At 49.0% G+C, this 17,527-nt stretch overlaps 1 protein-coding gene across 8 annotated transcripts; it reads right to left on the bottom strand.

Annotated features, from left to right (window-relative positions):
- Positions 1-2,455: 2,455 nt before the first annotated feature.
- On the bottom strand, positions 2,456-13,960 carry Mcfd2 (multiple coagulation factor deficiency 2). 8 transcript variants are annotated; one of them, XM_030249607.1, is made up of 6 exons: positions 13,848-13,953; positions 12,154-12,378; positions 6,763-6,894; positions 5,941-6,102; positions 5,160-5,319; positions 2,671-4,070 (listed from the first exon to the last, which is right to left on the bottom strand). In XM_030249607.1, exons 3-6 carry the CDS (start codon positions 6,771-6,773, stop codon positions 3,939-3,941), a joined length of 465 nt encoding a protein of 154 aa, XP_030105467.1. In that variant the 5' UTR covers positions 6,774-6,894; positions 12,154-12,378; positions 13,848-13,953; the 3' UTR covers positions 2,671-3,938. The 8 variants fall into 8 exon arrangements, with proteins under 8 accessions (NP_789778.1, NP_647456.1, XP_030105467.1 ...); XM_030249608.1 differs by having other exon boundaries at positions 13,805-13,953; NM_176808.5 differs by lacking the exon at positions 6,763-6,894 and having other exon boundaries at positions 2,456-4,070; positions 13,848-13,960.
- Positions 13,961-17,527: the final 3,567 nt, after the last annotated feature.

Below are 17,527 nucleotides of genomic sequence, written 5' to 3' on the forward strand. Positions count from 1 at the left end.
GTGCAATGGGAGCTCCCTAAAATCTGGAGGGTGGTTACGGCAAAGATCTGTGCATCTTCTGGAGGGTGGTTACGGCAAAGATCTGTGCATCTTCTGGAGGGTGGTTACGGCAAAGATCCTGTGCATCTTCTGGAACCAGGCAAGGCTTCCCCGGGTGAGACTAGGTCATCAACTCAGCCACAAAACCTTTGATCTACAATATGTCCTGCCTGCCAGATGTGCCAGCCAACCAACTGTATGTATGTATGTATGTATGTATGTGGGACTGGTGCAACTGGAGACCCAAGCCAGGAAGGAGACCATGCCTGACACTACCTGGATGGCTAGGACCCAGAGGCTGGAGCCCAGGGATGTAGTATAGAACCAAACATGACTGGCAAAAAAAAAAAAAAAAAAATTCCTAATGATACTCTGCTATACTTGACTTGTAGACCAGAGCCTAGCATAACCATCAGAGAAACTTCATCCAGCAACTGATAGGAGCAGAAGCAGAGACCCACAGCCAAGCACTAGCAGAGCTTGGGGAATCCCAAGGGAGAGGGAGAGGAAGGAGCGTAGGAGCCAGAGGGGTTGAGGACACCACAAGAATCTGGCCCACAGAAGTAACTAAGGGGTTCACAGAGACTGAAGAGACAATCAGGGAGCCTGTGTGGGTCTGACCTAGGTCCTCTGCATACACTATGGTTGTGCCACCTGGTGTTCTGGTGAGCGTGGGGCCTGTCTGACTCCTGCCTGCTTTTAGAACCCCTTTCCTCTTACTGGTTGTCTTGCCCAGCCTTGATTGGGGGGGGGGGGGGCTGTGCCTAATCTTACTGTAACTTGGTATGTGTGTTCAGCTGATACCCCTGGGAGGCCTGATCTTTTCTGAAAAGAAATGGAGGAGTGGATCTGAGGGAAAGGAGGGGTGTAGAATGACTGGGAAGAAAGAAAGGAGGGGAAACTGTGCTGGGAATGTAGTACATGAGAGAATAAAATTATACATACATACATACATACATACATACATACATACATACTCTCAAGCCAGGTGGTGGTAGAACATGTCTTTAATCTTAGCACTCCGGAGGCAGAGACAGACAGATCTCTGTCAGTTCAAGGCCAGCCTGATCATCAAAAGGCAAGTTGTAGGATAGCCATGGATATGTGTGTGTGTGGTATATGTATATATAGTATGTGTATATATGTATCTTTTTTTGATGTGTATGAGTGCTTACATGTATGTAAGTGCACTACATACATACAGTGACTGAGGAAGTCAGAACAGAGAATTGGACCGTCTCTCCGGCCCGTTAGTTACCATTTATTTTTAAAGCCCATCTCTATCACTTTCTTAAACCTACCCCAGAGCCCCTGATAGGATGGAATGTAATGAAAAGCAGGATGTTGACACTCTAGAATGACACTACCTGGGGCAGGGGGGGGGGGGGCTGTAGTTCGGTCTTATGTGGCAGATATGAGTGCACAGACACCAGAGCACAGTCATGGAAGCCACAGGTGTCGTTCATGGGAGCACCACCTTGTCTTCTGAGGCGGGGTCTCTCACTGGGACCCAAAGCTTGCCAATTACTGAGGCTGACTGGCCAGAACTCCAACAGTCCACGTGCCCCTGTCTCCCCAGTGCCAGGGTAACAACTGTACACCATCACAATGACTTTGTGGGTGCTTAAGACCAAGCTTGGCCCATCACCCTTGCAAGGCACTTTCCCAACTTACCTATCTTTCCAGCCCTGGCTTTCTCTTGTTTTGTTATCTTCTTAATGCCTTTGTGATTTCTTAATTCCCTTCTTAGTTCATTTTTAGATGAGAAATTAGAGTTTAGGACTTTATAGATGAGGGGCTGCTGGCCTGAAACCTAAACGTAGCTCCTCCCGGACCTTGCGGCTCCTGGACCTTGCGGCAGGGCTGCCTCTCCCGGGCACTGCTCCATTCTACAGGTAAGGCAGGTCACAGCTGGCCCCGTAGCATTCACAGGCAGAGGATCAAGCCTTGCCTAGGGGATGTGTCACTAACGTCCCAGACACTCACTCTCCCATCAGGAAAGGCAAGCAAGGACAGGACCGTAGAGGTGACAAGAAGAGGCAGCCACGGAGGAGAGGTCCTACCTTTCCTGCTTAACCATCCAATTCTATCTCTGAAGGACCTTCTCTGTCCTGGCCGACTCCCAGGCTGCCAGACAGTAAAATTCCTCCAGGTCTGAGTCCACTGCCAAGATCCTTCCAAGGAGCTCTGCACGGAGGGCCAGGACACAGTCTAAGGGCCTCAGGGCTCGGGGAGGAATCTTTATCACAGGCAGAAGTGTGTCATTTTCAGAATCCCAGAGAGACTGCTCTGACACTTGGACCACGGAGCACTCCAATAATGTGATCTATAATCAGTAAGTTAGCAGACTCAAGGGGAAACAGTGTGTTTGCCCACCCGAGAGAGAACTGTCACAACCAGAATCCAGCCGGAGAAGGAAGATTCAAAAGCGAGTTCATTCGGAAGGATACAAACCACGCTAAAAAGGAAAGAGAAGCTGAACACAGAATCCCCTGTGCAAGACAGAACGGCCCAGGGCCTGGTGAGCTACCTCACAGCTTCTGGGAGGAAGGCAGGTGTGAATGCTGGCACTGATCCAGCCTCCATGCGGCAGGAGGCTTCATGGGGGACAGAGTCAACGTCAACAGCTGCTTGCTTTTTCATCCATTTTATTGTCAGATAGCCAGAGTTCATTATATAAATCTTTCAAAATAATGAGATATTACAAGAATAGCTTACATGTCAGCTCTGATTTCACAAATACTTGACACAGAAAACTGTCTTACAAGAATACTTTAATAAAGAAAAATAAGTCTCTATTCACCTTAGAGCAGATTTGGCTCCATTTCTTTCCTGATCCTGCTATCATTCTGGATTCTCTTACGGAATGTCTACAACATCTCACAGAGCAAGTACAACCTGTGGCAGCTTCTCTTTCAGCTACTACTGAGGTTCACAACGCTAAAGGGCTTTAGGCTTTCTTTTCTGATCTTCCCTGAAATTAAAAGAATTCTTTTATTCTTTTATTCTTTGTATTCAGGCTCGAAGAGGTAATTTTAAAAACATTCCTTCCAACTTCGATGAGGTTAGCCACTGCTCTTAGTGACTGATGGTCTCAGGCCTCGCTCAGGCTAGACCAGCTGACAGTTTAACCTGAGATACCAAGTTAACAGTTCACAAGCCATGAAGGGAGCCCTGGGAGCAAGGATACAATACAGGGGTCAGGAAAGCTCAGACAGTGGAAAGTGATTAGAGAACACACCCCAATTCAAGGTTTCCCTCCTGGTCAAATGATACAACACAGGGTATGGCAGTAGTTGTGGAAGATACTGAAGATCTGGAAAAGGCTAATTATTCAGGCCAGTGGTGCTTCATTTCCAAAAGGCCAGTGGGCAAGGAATCCTAGACTCTGCATCTGGGTGGCCTCAGTGGGCGACATTCCTCTTCTGCTGTGGCTTTAATATATGATGCTGTATGCCTGGGGAACAGAATACTGACCACATCTGCCTAAAGACAGGACCAACCAGGGCAAGCGTGTGGCTTTCACACTCTCCCTCCACTGTTTCTCAAGTGTGTCCACTTGGCCAAGCAGCCTGTCTTTACTTTAGGTAGCATGGATTAACATCAAGAAGTCAGAGTGGCATTCTACAGTCGGATTCCTGAGAACTCGGGATACCCACCGCCCTTCCGAAGATCCGCATCCAGCTCTTGCCCAACAAGCTTAAACACACCTCTAGGGACTGAGGCCTGTCCCACTTCTCTCCACAGTCATGTGGCTTCTTCCTCACCCCACTCTTACAGACTGCCACAGGCTCTTACCAAAGTGCTGAGCAGTAGACGGAAATAAGTTGTTTCGCATTACCAGACACATCCATCACATTAGCAAGGGTCACATGTGCACAAAGGAAAGAGCCAACGGTCTACTGCAGTGACTTTGCAAACTCAGCGTAGTCGATGTAGCCGTCGTTGTTCTTGTCATCGTCCCTCAGGACACCATCTATGATGCTGACGAGCTCATCCTCGCTCATGACTGGCGCCTGCTCACTCCCCTCCTACCGAGAGGTACACAAGACGGTGAGGGGCAGAATTACGGAGGGCATTAGCAAACGCCTACAAGGGTCACTTATCTAGGAGCCCTCGAGGGAGAATGTGCCACTTCTAGGAATCCAGACTCAGGCCAGGCAGGGTCAATTTATAAAACTCCAAGTGAGAAACTACATATGCCAGCTACAGAAAGATGGGATAAAAACAGGTCCTGGCTTTTTATCACTGTTGATATAGTAACAAGGTAATGTACAGACACTGCAGACAGCTGGGTCTGGATTACAAAGAACCGCTTGTCAGAGTCTGTGACTTCTACACCCATCCTAAGGCAAGAGCTCACTGCCTGATTCCTCCACAGGGTCAGCCTACTGCACAATTTGCCTAAGAAAATGGGAACAGTGACAATGAACACCTCAAGGTCAAAACAAGAGGAAGAAAACACTGCAAAACACTGCTGAAGAGAAAGCAGCGCCCTGTTCTAGAGGCTGCTGACAGAGGGCTGTGCCTGCGACAAAGCTCTGGCCATTCTCGTGGAGACCACCTTGGTCCATCTCCCACACCAATGTCATGGCCACACTGCCACTCCCGTGCCAGGACTGCTGGATCCTGACTCCTCTGACAGTAGTGTCACCTCCACACAGAATCCACTGCAGTGAAAGCTTGCTGGGCTCCCTACTGCCTCTCATCTCTCACCCCCTCCCCGCCTCCATCAAGCAGAGTAAGTGTCTCCCCTATTGATGCAGGCAGGCAGGGAGCCTGACATGACCATGCCTTGGGACAGCAGGAAGTACCTCACAGTATGACACAACCCCCACCTACTTCCAAAGCTCTGCCCCTTGGTCCCGGTGTCACCCTTCTTCTCAGATGAAATGACCGCTTTCCTGTGCCCTACACTGTGGTTTTTTGGCCGGACCCTCAAACTCCAGCTGTAGTGAAAATGTCAACATTTTAGCTTGGGCCAACCAGGCTTAGCCTCTCTGGGGTGAGGGTGGGATACAGAAACCGGATAATGCTCTGCTGAGGCAGGAACACAGCACAGGTCACCAGCGTGGGCACTGTCTACTCAGATGCCCAACCCTGCCTCCTCCTTGACCTACCTCCTTGTGCACGTGAGTGATGGCTATGGAGAGCTCTAGGCCGTCAAGCAAACTGTTGCCGTCGTAATCATGCATTTTGAAGTAATGGAGCTGCAGTTCCTGTGGGGACATCTCCGCCTCTGGCTGGTCGATGACACCTTCCAGATGTTCCATGATGTGCCTGAAAACCAACAGTCAGACTTGTCAACACCTTAGAAGGGCTTTGAAACAGTCCACGGTCAAGAACATAGCACACAGCCAGGGCCACCAAAGGTGCAGGGCCACAGCACAGCGGCCACCTGGCACCTTCTTTTTACTGTTAGACCTTGGTTACAATATTTTTTGAACTACCAATTTAATAGCAAGCTCCAGACTAACCAGGGTATCTACTGAGACCTTGTCTCAAATACACAAACAAGCAAAAAACAGATAACGAAGCTAAACGTGAAGTTTACTGGCCAAGGAAGACTCAGTGTTGGAATGTGTCACTGAAAACGCCTTGTCGTAATCAGGAAACCATGAGTACATTCTGGATTCTGTTACTGCATGTGCTGGACAGGGAAGGGGGAAGGAGGAAGTCTGAATTCTGACAAATAATTCGGTGTGTTTAGGCTTCAAGAGCCCCCAACCGTGAGATGCTGAAGACAGGTATCTTACTACCAGGAGTCCCAAGGGATAATGTTGAGCACTGAAAACTGTTCAGGGGCCCTATAAAGTGACAGGACGGGAGGAGGCGGGGGCAGCCTATGAGCTATGGCTGCAGATGGCAGGGACGCAGAGCGCTGCCCCACTGAATACATACTCTTGGTCGTGCACTGTGCTCTTATCCAGGCCCACGCTGCCATGATGGACATCAGCCCCGTGGTCATGGGCTCTGGCACCTGGAGCACAAAAGACCCAAAGCAGGACACACAGCAAGGGAGCTCTGAGCAGCTGTAGGGTTGCCATGCTTCCGGGTGGGTACCTGGAAGGTAAGAAACACAGACGGTGAGGCACAGTACCAGAGCTTCTGGAATCCTGGGAGGCGTGAGGCTGCAGACAAGAGCACTGAGAACGGGCAGAGGAGGGCACCTGCTCAGCGTGCGTGTGCCAGGAGCTGGGTGCCACTCCCAGTACCACAGAAAAGGTCAGCCTAGGGTGCCGGTGCACACCTTTAATCCCAGCAGTTGGAAAGTAGAGGCAAAGGCAGGCACATCTCCTAGCTCGAGGCCAGCCTAGTCTACAGAGCTAGTACCAGGATAGCCAGGGCTACACAGAGAAACCCTGTCTCCAAACACAGGGGAGAGGGGAGAGGGGAGAAAAGGGAAGAGGGGAGAAAAGCGGAAAGGGAGAGGGGAGAGGGGAGAGGGGAGAGAAGAGGGGAGAGAAGAGGGGAGAGAAGAGGGGAGGGGAGGGGAGGGGAGGGGAGGGGAGGGGAGGGGAGGGGAGGGGAGGGGAGGGGAGGGGAGGGGAGGGGAGGGGAGGGGAGAGGAGAGGAGAGGAGAGGAGAGGAGAGGAGAGGAGAGGAGAGGAGAGGAGAGGAGAGGAGAGGAGAGGAGAGGAGAGGAGAGGAGAGGAGAGGAGAGGAGAGGAGAGGAGAGGAGAGGAGAGGAGAGGAGAGCAAGCCAATTCTGCCCCAGCTCACCTGCTTCCCATCACCGAACTGGGCAGTACAGATCCACAGATCTGTTAATGTCCGAGGGCTGAGCAGTCACCCAAGAGCATGCAAGGATCCAGAGACTATTTCTGTATAGCAGCCCAGAGAGAGAAACGCTTCCTAGTTGAGTACAACAAAAGCAGAGTGAGGGGTTTTCAAAACAGAAAAGAACCTTTGGGAGTTCCGAAGAAATCTCCTTGGGTGACGGCTGACAGAGCCAGTAATGCTTCAGCCAGTCCTGGGCAGACACTGGAGCTGGGGGACAATGGCAGCTGAAGGCGAGCAAGTGCTAAGGCAGCGGGCACATGTGGAGCCAAGAGGCTGACACTTCCTGAGAACAAGTGGGAGCAACTGTCAAGTCATGACTAGGCTGGCGTGGCTTCAGGTGGACTCACTGACGGTGTGATGGAGAGCGATGGAGAGAGGCAGGGCTTCGAGAAAGACCACGGGAGCCGAGGGAAGCAACCAAGCTGGTCCTATCAACCTCAAAGCAGTGACCTGGAGAGGAGGCCACCGTCCCCACCTTGTGCACCTGCCAGGGTCCTGAGAGGGTCTCATAACTTTAACCATCACAAAGAAAAGCTACAGAAAAACTCATGTTACATCTTAATGAACTTGGAATTAAGATCAACAAGACAATTCAGCCAGGCAAGCTCCCTGAAGACTAACTTACATCATACCATGGATACCGTAGTTAATTGCTGGTTCAATGCAAAGTTCTGCCCCTCTGGGCTTAGATTAGCATCCTGTGGCATTTGCAAAGATTTCCCCAACCTATTTTACCCATCCCCCACCATCTATCCCCACGAAAAGATCAGCAACCACTGGGAAGGTGTCTTAGGGTTTTACTGCTGTGAAGAGACACCATGACCAAGGCAAGTCTCATAAAGGACAACATTTAATTGGGCTGGCTTTCAGGTTCAGAGGTTCAGTCTATTATCATCAAGGTGGCAACAGGGCAGCATCCAAGCAGGCATGGTGCACGAGGAGCTGAGAGTTCTACATCTTCACCAGAAGGCTACTAGTGGAAGACTCACTTCCAGGCAGCTAGGACTAAGGTATTAAAGCCCGAGCCCACAGTGACACACCTACTCCAAGGCAATACCTACTCCAAGAGGGCCACACCTTCTAATAGTGCCACTCCCTTGGCCAAGCATATAGAACCATGACATTCCACTCCCTGGCCCCCATAGGCTTGTGCAGACCATACCTAAACATAACATAATGCAAAATACATTCACTCCAACTTCCACAGTCCCCATAGTCTAAAACGTTAAAAACCTAAAGTTCAAGGTCTCTTCTGAGATTCATCCAATCACTTAACTGTAATCCCCAAAGCAAGACAGGAAACCATCCAGGCAAACTCCAAACTCTGCATCTCCATGGCTGATGTCAAAGCAGTCTTCAGATCTCCAACTCCTTTTTGTCTTTGTTGACTGCAACAAGCTTCTTTTCCTGGGCTGGCCCCACTCCCTGTTAGCTTTCCTCAGCAGATAGCCCACGGCTCTGTCGTCTCAAACATCTTGAGATGTCTAAGGCAACTTCAATGTTACAGCTTCTTGTCTCAATGTCTGGGATCCACACATGATCTTCTGGGCTCCTCCAAAGGGCTTTCAACACTTCTCCAGCTCTGTCCTTTGTAGCACTCTAACCTCAGGTTGATTCAATCCACTGCCGCTGCTGTTTGTGGTGATCAACCCATGGTACTGGCATCTCCAATACACTGGGGTCTTCTGCTGAAACCAGGATTCACCAATAGCCTCTCATAGGTTCTCTTCATAGTGCCAAACCTCAAATCCTTTGCATGACCCTTTCAGTCCTGGGCCCTCAACTGCAACTGAGACTGCACCTTCACCAATGGCCTTTCATTGCTTCTCACAGTGCCAAGTCTCAGCTGCTCTTCATGACCCCTTCATGCCTTCAAAGTCAATACCACCTGGGTGACTCTCAGACATCACCAAGTCCAGCTGCAGTATGAGGTACAACCTTGGCCATCTCTGGAACACAGCTTCTTTGTGCTCTCAGAAAACGCTTCCCAGGTTTCACCTCAGTGATTCTGGTCTCTTCTTAATCACCACTAATTGCTTAGCGCCAGCTAACCAGAATCATCAATTGTCCTAGTAGTCTCCTCCTCTTGACTCTAGAGCCAGAGCCACATGGCTGAAGCTGCAGTTCTGCTGCTTGCGGGAACTGGAACATGGCTCCCGTGTTCTATTACATTTGCACCAGCTTCCTCTTTTCCAGCTCCTTCACTGCCTAAGCTTGGCTGTCCTGGATCTTGCTCTGTAGATTGACCTCCAACTCAGAGATCTGCATGCCTGTCTCCTGGGATTAAAGGTGTGTAACACCAGGCCTGGATTTAAGCTTTTCTTCACCTAGAACTTGCTCTGTCTCAGACTGGCTTTGAACTCAGAGATCTGCTTGGCTTTATCTCCTGGTATTAAAGGTGTGTGTGTGTACCACCATGCCTGGGTCTAAACTCAGCTGGGTAGGATCCTGCCCCAAAGTCCCACTGCCTTAATTTGTTATCTCCTTGAACACAGGACTCAGCTCCATTTCACTTCCAGGCACCCCTTTAACACTTGAACCATATATTCTATATTTTTCCTTTCTCAGCTTGCTATGCTTGTTTAAAATGTTCTTTATGAGATTGAACCAGAGAACAAAGTCTATGATGGGCGTTTCTGAAACTTCCTTTGTCAATGCAATTAATCTGAGTCTCTTCACCTTAGCCTCAGGCAGACTCTTCACATAAGGGCAAAAAGAAGTCACTTCTTCACCAAAACACCACAAGAACAGTCTTTACACCACATACTGAAATTCTCCACTGAAACCTCTCGGGCCAGGTCTGCACAATTGAAATCACTCTCAGTAATGAAGCCTTCCATATTCCTACTAGGATAGCCCATTAAACCCCATTTAAAGCGTTCTATTGCTTTCCAAATCCAAAGTTCCAAAATCCACATTCTTCTAAACAAAAGCACGGCCAGGCCTATCTCAGCAATACCCCAGTCCCTGGAACCAATTTTGTCTTAGGGTTTTACTGCTGTGAACAGACACCATGACCAAAGCAAGTCTTATAAAAGACAACATTAATTGGGCTGGCTTTCAGGTTCAGAGGTTCAGTCCATCAAGATGCAGGGCAGCATCTAGGCAGGCATGATGCAGGCAGAGCTGAGAGTTCTACATCTTCATCTGAAGGCTGCTAATGGAAGACTCACTTCCAGGCAGTTAGGGCTAGGGAATTAAAGCCCAAGTCCACCGTGACACACCCACTCCAACGGGGCCACACCTTCTAATGATGCCACTCCCTGGCCTGAGCATATACAAACCATCACAAAGGAGTAATTTTCAAGGTGCTCAAACGCAGTATCTAGCCTGACTACTGTGCAATGACATTATGCAATCTATCACGCTGCATAAGGTTTCTAATAGATTCAATGAAAAAAAAAAAAAAAAAAAGCAGGCAGTAAGTCTACCCATAATTCACTGCTGCAAAGTAAATCTATACACATATACAAGTATGCCTCTAACCCTCATCTCTGTCTCTCCTACCTGAGCACTGGGATTACTGGCAGCTGCACACATACCTGACATTTATGTGGGTGCTGGGTATGGGAACTCCAGTCCTCAAGCTGCATGCAATTTACCCACTGGGCCAGTCAGGGCTACATAATGAAATCCTATCTAAAAAAACAAAACAACCAAACCAAAAACAAAACAAACAAAAAACCTACTATAAATGACTTTTTCCATATATGTATGTAATCCCTACCATAATTCTAATACTCAATGGCAGTTTCTAGCTAACATTTACCTCCAGATAATTCAAGAGTTAGAAACCACACTTCCAACTTAAGAAGCAAGCATCTAGACCCTGCCAAGGTTGTACCAGGAACAGAGAACATGTTCTCAAGTTATTCCTAGTAGTGCCTACTATGCTGATGTCACTTAACCCAGGCCAGAGCAGAATAACTTATTCTGGGCCCACATCTTAGGAGTGTGGGGGTAGGAAGGACCAGAAATGGGATCCAGTCCTCCCTAACCCTCGGACTCAATTATCTTCAGTGTCTTCTCCCCTTGGCTTTTGTTGTTTTACTGTTTTAAAACAGGCTGTCACTATACAACTCATGCTGGCTTAACTACAGTCATCTATATTCACCTTCCAAGTGCTGTGATGCAGGCATGTGCCACCCTGAGCCTGGCTTCTATGTTCTTCCAGTGTTTTTGGTTCTTGGCTTCTGGACTGGAATAGGAAGACATTCTCAGTACAGGGCACCTGCCTGGTGTCTAGACTACTGGTTCACAACTTGTGTGTCCTGTGGGTCATGGTCCTTGGTGGACTAGAGGGATAACCACAGATACACAGCTAAGATTTAAAAAGAAAAGGGAAAAAAAAATGTGCATGCTGAGGAAGGGACAGTGTGCTTGAGTGTGACAGCCACACTGATGTCACGTGTCTTGTTTAGTTGTTTTCTACTTCTATATCGAGAGGCAAGGTCTACAGCCTGCAGCCACATTCTGATGTCAGTGTAATTGGGGAGGGGGGCACCTTGGAGCTGTCTACTGAAACCATGGCGCCTTTCCTCGAAGAACATGGTTGGCTCCAGCTGGGATGTGTACCTGTGGCATGTTTTAAACTGATGTAATAGCAGACCTTGACCCAAGTGGTTAATAAGCACAGGAACTTTGAGTTCAGGTTAGCCTCTCTTCAGTATAAAAGCCAAGAACCTCTGAGCTTGCGTCGTCGGCAAGTTCCCAACATGAAAGCTCAAGAAATACCAGCTCCAGGAAGTCAGAAGGAATCCCACAAAGCACGGGGACGACAAGAGGCAGGGCCTGCCACTTGCCAGATTCAACTGTTCCCAGTCAAAAAGGACACATTGCATCATCCACACTCCAGTTACTTAGTTCAAGGCCATGGGCACAAGGCCTGGAAAGATAAGCCCCAAGGGTTCCCTGGCTCACTCACCTTCAGGAAACGGCAAAGGCCAAGCTAGAGAAAAACCCAACTAAGGGAGAGGCTGACAACTGACTTCCCTTTTCTAAAGACCCCCATGTACAGAGACTCTTCTTGATGGGCCTGGAGTCTTAGAAACTTGACTATCTTATGTTGACTACTTATATATTCTTGACTGAAAGGCTGTTGCTCATCCTTTGGAGAAGGTCATCTTCAACAGAATGAGCAACTCTGGGAGAGACACACACAGCAACGAAAGAGGAAAAGGATATTGCTAAGCTCAGCAGACCACCACCACTAACCCTGTCGGTATGATCAGTGGGGTATGATCGGCGGCGGCAAGCAGATCGTCTGGAAACCAGAGAGGGCTGTAGAAAACAATCAGGGCCTTAGCATGAGTCTGACAGGGCAATGCTGACCTGCCTCAGAGCCTTGACTCCAACAGGGCTCCTCTCACTGCTCCGGACGCCTCTGTTGCCACTGTGTCTGGTCATTCCTCCTAGGCCCGGTTCAGATGAGACGTAAAGACTCTTGTGGTTAACACCCCTTGCTTCCTTGTCTGTTTCTTCCTTCCTATCTTTCCTTCTCCTCTTTCCAAAGGTCAGGATCTGTGTTCTCTCATTTGTGAACTGAACAACGCTGAGCTGGCGTGGGACGTGGTCAGAATGGGGTGAGAAGAAACACAGTACTTAAGTCTCTATCTCAGAGGCCCTGGCCTAAGGCTGAGCTCTCCCTTTGCAGCACTCCTGCCCACCCTTCCTTCCCACTGGGCCATTATTCCTATCAGGGAGTGGGCTTTCCTCCTAGCAGCTGTTGGCAGCCTTCAGAGGCTCTTAGTTGGGAATTTACATTCAAAGCAATCACATTTGACAACACCCCAGACATCCTGTTACACGGAGCCAAGGCCAACTGACTAGTGCTTCCTAGTTGTAGTCATCTCCATGCTCTTGAAGTCCAAGTAACCAGCAAGTTTCTGGGTTACAGAAAGCCCCCACATGGGCTGAGGTTGAAAACTTGTCCTGAATAGGCTGGTGTTTAATAGTCTGGTCCATTTGTTCACTGGGGGATTCCAAAGGAATGCCATGCTACCCTTATAACTAACATTTAACTAAGAGCCTAGTTACATAGGGAGAGCAGAGCTGTGAAGGCTGTGAGAACAGTCAGACGCCTCTCGACAGCAAAACACAGGTCACTAAAGAGGCACTCCAGGGGTATCACACACACCCCCATCCACAGAAAGCATGAGAAGAAATATTTCAACCCAAAGCAAAGCACGCCCCTCCATATGGCAGTGAACACCTAAACATGACTTAAGTCCAATCCAGAATATTCAGATGAGGAGGGGCAGGTCTTGAGTAAAGTACAAAGACAGTGAGTGAGTCACAACAGGCATTGCAGGAAGGAAAGAAGAGCTTGGAAGGGCAATGAGAATCCACAGAAGGACCTGGGAATGGGGCAGGGTGGCTGAGCGTGTCTCTACCTCCCCTGTACTGGACACGTTGAGGAGGGTCAATCAATATTAAAGGAGCAGAAAAGAGAGCTGATTGCTAAGGCAAGGTGTCTGGAAAAGTGAGAGTTTTGAATAGGTTCAATGTATTTGATGAGTGTAGGTAAGAGTGACGCCCAGGCCTCTGGTTTGGGCATATGTGTGGATGGAGGTGCCATGTCCCAGAAAGGGAAAACGAGACAAACGAGCATCCCTTGTCTACCTAACCTCCTAGGCTCAAACTAGCCAACCCTGTCGAGACAACAGGACCTGTGGGTCTGCCCCGAGGAAGGTGGGGGAGCCAGAGGCAGATGGAGTAACGCCTGAGACCCGCGTGCTTCCAGGCCAGCCAGGGTCCGTGTCCAGCCCACACAGCTGGCCCTACAGCCTAGTACTGAGACTCCCAGCAATGGGGTGAGCGCAAACAACAGCGCGGTGCTCAGCCGGGCAGACACGTCTGGCCCCCGAAACCCTCTCGGAAGACAGGCTGCCTCCGTGGGCCACAGGTCCCGCTGCGCCCTGAAGGTCCGCATCCTCCACCCCGCCACCCGGGCCTCCCATTCTCGAGCCCCAGGCCGACCGACCTCTGCCCCGAGGGTCAGGCCTCCGGCCCGTGGGTTCGCTCACCCCGATAATCCCCGACGCAGTCGCGAAGCACTCCAACGTGAACCTTGCCAGCTGCCGTCCCTGGGACGCTTTTCTCCGCACGCCGGTCCCGCCCCTCGCCCAGCCGCGCACGCGCACAGCCTCCCGCCCGCCCACCAACGCTGCCGGCCCCGCCCCCTGTGCGACCCGATCCAGTGGATCCACGTGTCCCCTGTGGCTGGCGCGGCCAGACCCGCCTCCCGAGGGCGACACCCTACTGCTAGGGCCCTGGGGAGGCCAAGAGGCGAGCTGGTTGCTAGGCAAACCTGAGGCTCCGGAACGTGGCTCACCGTGGGTTGTGGGCTGCAGGATCCGGAGGAGGCGGACTCCGAAGCTGGCCAGCCTCACCTTCTCTATACTTTGACGGATATCCTTGCTTCCACTACAAACTGAGAGAGTAAAACCCCTAACTCCTGTCCCAGTGAGGCAGCCGGTACTTCTCGGGGATCCTGCGTTTCCAAGACTGACCTGCTTCCATTTTCTTTTTGCTCCATTCCCTGAGCCGCAGCCTCAAGATCCAGCTAGTAAAGTTCCTGAAATCGTCTGGTTTTGTTGTTTTCTTTGAGAGAAGACAATATATTTAAAAAAAAAAAAAAAAAAAAGGATCCTGCCCTTTGATATTAACAAAATTGTCTTTCAGTGAATGTGTATAGATACAGATAGATATATGAGCTTAGGACTGTACATTTTAAAATTCCTTCTCTCCTTTGTATCTTTGAAGATACATAATCGTATTTTTTTTAGATGCACCTACATCAAAGATGGAGAGAGATTATATCAAAGCCCACCCCCACCCCCTCTTCCTTGTAGCCTTGAAAATTGCCCAACAGCACCGTTTTTGTCTCTTTGTCCCACTTTCCAAGATTAAGATTTCAACATTATCCATAGGGAGAGAAAGCCTCTTTCAAGAGTCCCTAAGATATTGCATCTCATTCCATCTCATTCTGAAGGTTAGATTAATTTGGTCCAGTTCATTCTGGGTACCCTGTAGTTGACTGCATTGTACCTACGATCCTTTGTCCTGGGAGCTACAAATGCAGGCAGTTTATGAAGCTCAGTAAGTAGAGACTGGACCGAGGGTAGCCTGGAGCATTCTTCACCTCACACCTCCTAGACTTTTTGTTTTGTTGCTGATTTGGTGTTTTGATTTTTCGAGACAGGATCTCTCAGTGTAGCCCTGGCTGTTCTGGAACTTGCTCTGTAGACCGGGCTGCCCGCAGACTCAGATCCATCTGCTTCTGTCTCCCAAGTGCTGGGATTAAAGGTGTGTGCCACCACTGCCCTGCTCAGACTTTTTTCTAATAAGCACTTGCCACCAAGCCAGATACTCCACCTTCTCTGTGGATGCTAGCTTTTGTCATCTTTCTCTTTCTACTGGATCATTCTTACCTGCATAGATGCTTGCCCTCTGGTTCTTTCCTACAATGCTATTGAAATGGCCATCTCCATGCAAACCAGGTCTCTTCTGACTTGCTTATTCCTCGAAGTCAAACATGGCTCCCATTGTCTCCTTTGTTTGAATGCTGTGGAGGTGGGTTTGAGTTCTGCTATGCTCAAGCTATGCTCAGTGTGACACACAGTCTCCTGCTGCCTGCTGATCAAGATGCAGAACTCTCAGCTCCTTCTCCAGCACCATGTCTGCCTAGATGCTGCCATGCTTCCCACCTTGATGATAATGGACTGAACCTCTGAAACTGGAAGCCAGCCCCAGTTAAATGTTGTCCTTTGCAAGAGTTGCTGTGGTTATGGCATCTCTTCACAGCGATTAAAAACCCTAAGGCACAGCCACACTTTGAAGCATTTTTTTTTTCTTTCCTGACAACTATGCTTGTTGTTCTCCGGTCTGTCCTCCTGGCATCGCATCCTCTGCTCAACGTACGAAAAGAGGGCGCCATGGTGCTGAGTACTCTCATCTAGTGATTTCATCTAGTCCTGTGCTTGAAAGGCCAGTTGCATGCAAACAACTCCCTAAAGGTTTTGTATGTGCATATGTAATATGTTTGCATGTGTCCACGTGTGTGAGAGCATTTGCTTATGTATGGATGCTATAAATCTATACTGAATGTCTTCTTCTGACCCTCTTCTGCCAGGGTCTCTCGAACCTGGCATTTGTCAGTTTGGCAAGGCTAGCTGCCCAGCCATGAGCTCCATGAATCTTCCTGTCTCCGAGACCCCCTCTTCCATCACTGAGATGACAGACACTTTCGACCATGCCAGGCTTTTATGTGGGTGCCAGCGGCCCAAGGTCAGGTCTTCTGATTGTATGGCAGTACTTTCCCAAGTGAGCCATCTTTCCTGTAATTCTTGGTACCTCTAAATAACGGCCTCCTTGTCAGCTCCATTTGATGGCTAACTGGAATCTTAAGCTTAAGGACCCCTTGTAAAACTTGACCCTTCCCCTCAAACCCATGCCAGTCTTGTCTATGGTAGCCATATCACTGATATCCACTTGGTTATTTGAGTTGAAATTCTTGGAGGTCTTCATGATTCTGTTACCTTTGTATACCTTTGAGCAAATCTCCTTGTGCTATCAAAATATAAAACTTTAAAACACATTTTACACCTCTAGTTTCTCGTGGTTCTACTGCTAGGAGCCGCCATGGAGCCACGAAGGGTGTCTCAGAGATGGCCCACATGATCTGTCTGCTTCCATCCATTTTTGCCCAAGCTTGGTCTATGGCAGAGACACTACCTCTGTGACTTTTGAGGTTGCTGTTCTGCAACGTGTGACAAATCCAATTAGAGGTTAAGGAACTGACAGTGGGACTGGAAATTTGGTGACCCTCTTTTAACAGTCGTGAAACAGCCCAAGTGGCTGTCTGTCACTTGCTGGACCTTGAACACAGTCCACACGCCAGACAGTTGTATTCTAAGAGAACTATCTAGAACGTTGGTGAGTATTGACCTTTCTTAGGAACTTTCTGCAGAGTCCTTCAAAGGAATGGCAGATCAGGTTAGAAACTGTTGGCTTTGAAAGCACAGATTAGAGAGGATCTTGGTCTACAGTCTGTGAACTGAACTGGCCAGGAGGCTCCCCGGAGCCGAAGCCTTGCTGTGGGATTGAAATGACCGATTTCTTTTGTGTGCTTAAGTTCCAACGAGCACAAGTGGAGACAGAAAGAAAGAAACTTCATTATGAGAAGACTGAGGCCCCAAGTAGACAGCAAATAGGTAGCACGACTTTCTGCAGACATGATTTTTGAATTGCCAGAAAGTGATGTATTGTCTGTGGAGAGGACTCCACCGCAGGGAGAGAGGGATGAGAATAACCTCAATTTATAACTCTCAGTGTTGCTGTGAGTGTTCAAACTGTCAGTGGACGATTGGTGGACAGGAGGAGGAATGCAGTTTGCAGTTGTTACAGATAGCGCTGCTTTAAGCATGTATCTTGTTGCACATCTGCTCACAGTTGGAGAAATGAAATATTTAATACAAAGCAATTTAAGGACTCTGTAGGCGAGCTATTTCAGCATGATTACTTATACATTGACCAGACAGCTACTAAATTATTGAATCACATGCTCCAAAATGTCAAGCCTGGTCAGCAATATTCTGCTGCTGCTGAGCCCTGTCGTATTCCCCAGACCCCAAGACCCTCTCGAATCAGGAGTGGGTGCAACTAATGCGTGTCCTGTAGAATTAGAAGACAGACTAGGGAGGGC

The sequence above is a fragment of the Mus musculus genome, chromosome 17, assembly GCF_000001635.26.
Source record: "Mus musculus strain C57BL/6J chromosome 17, GRCm38.p6 C57BL/6J".
Classification (NCBI taxonomy): domain Eukaryota; kingdom Metazoa; phylum Chordata; class Mammalia; order Rodentia; family Muridae; genus Mus; species Mus musculus.

What these genes read in the sequence shown, in the direction of transcription:
- Mcfd2 (XM_006523900.3), bottom strand. An exon ending in AGCACAGTGCACGACCAAGA is followed by an intron (nt 5,320 to 5,940) that starts GTATGTATTCAG and finishes GTTGGTTTTCAG; the next exon opens with GCACATCATGGAACATCTGG. An exon ending in TCACTCACGTGCACAAGGAG is followed by an intron (nt 4,071 to 5,159) that starts GTAGGTCAAGGA and finishes ACCTCTCGGTAG; the next exon opens with GAGGGGAGTGAGCAGGCGCC.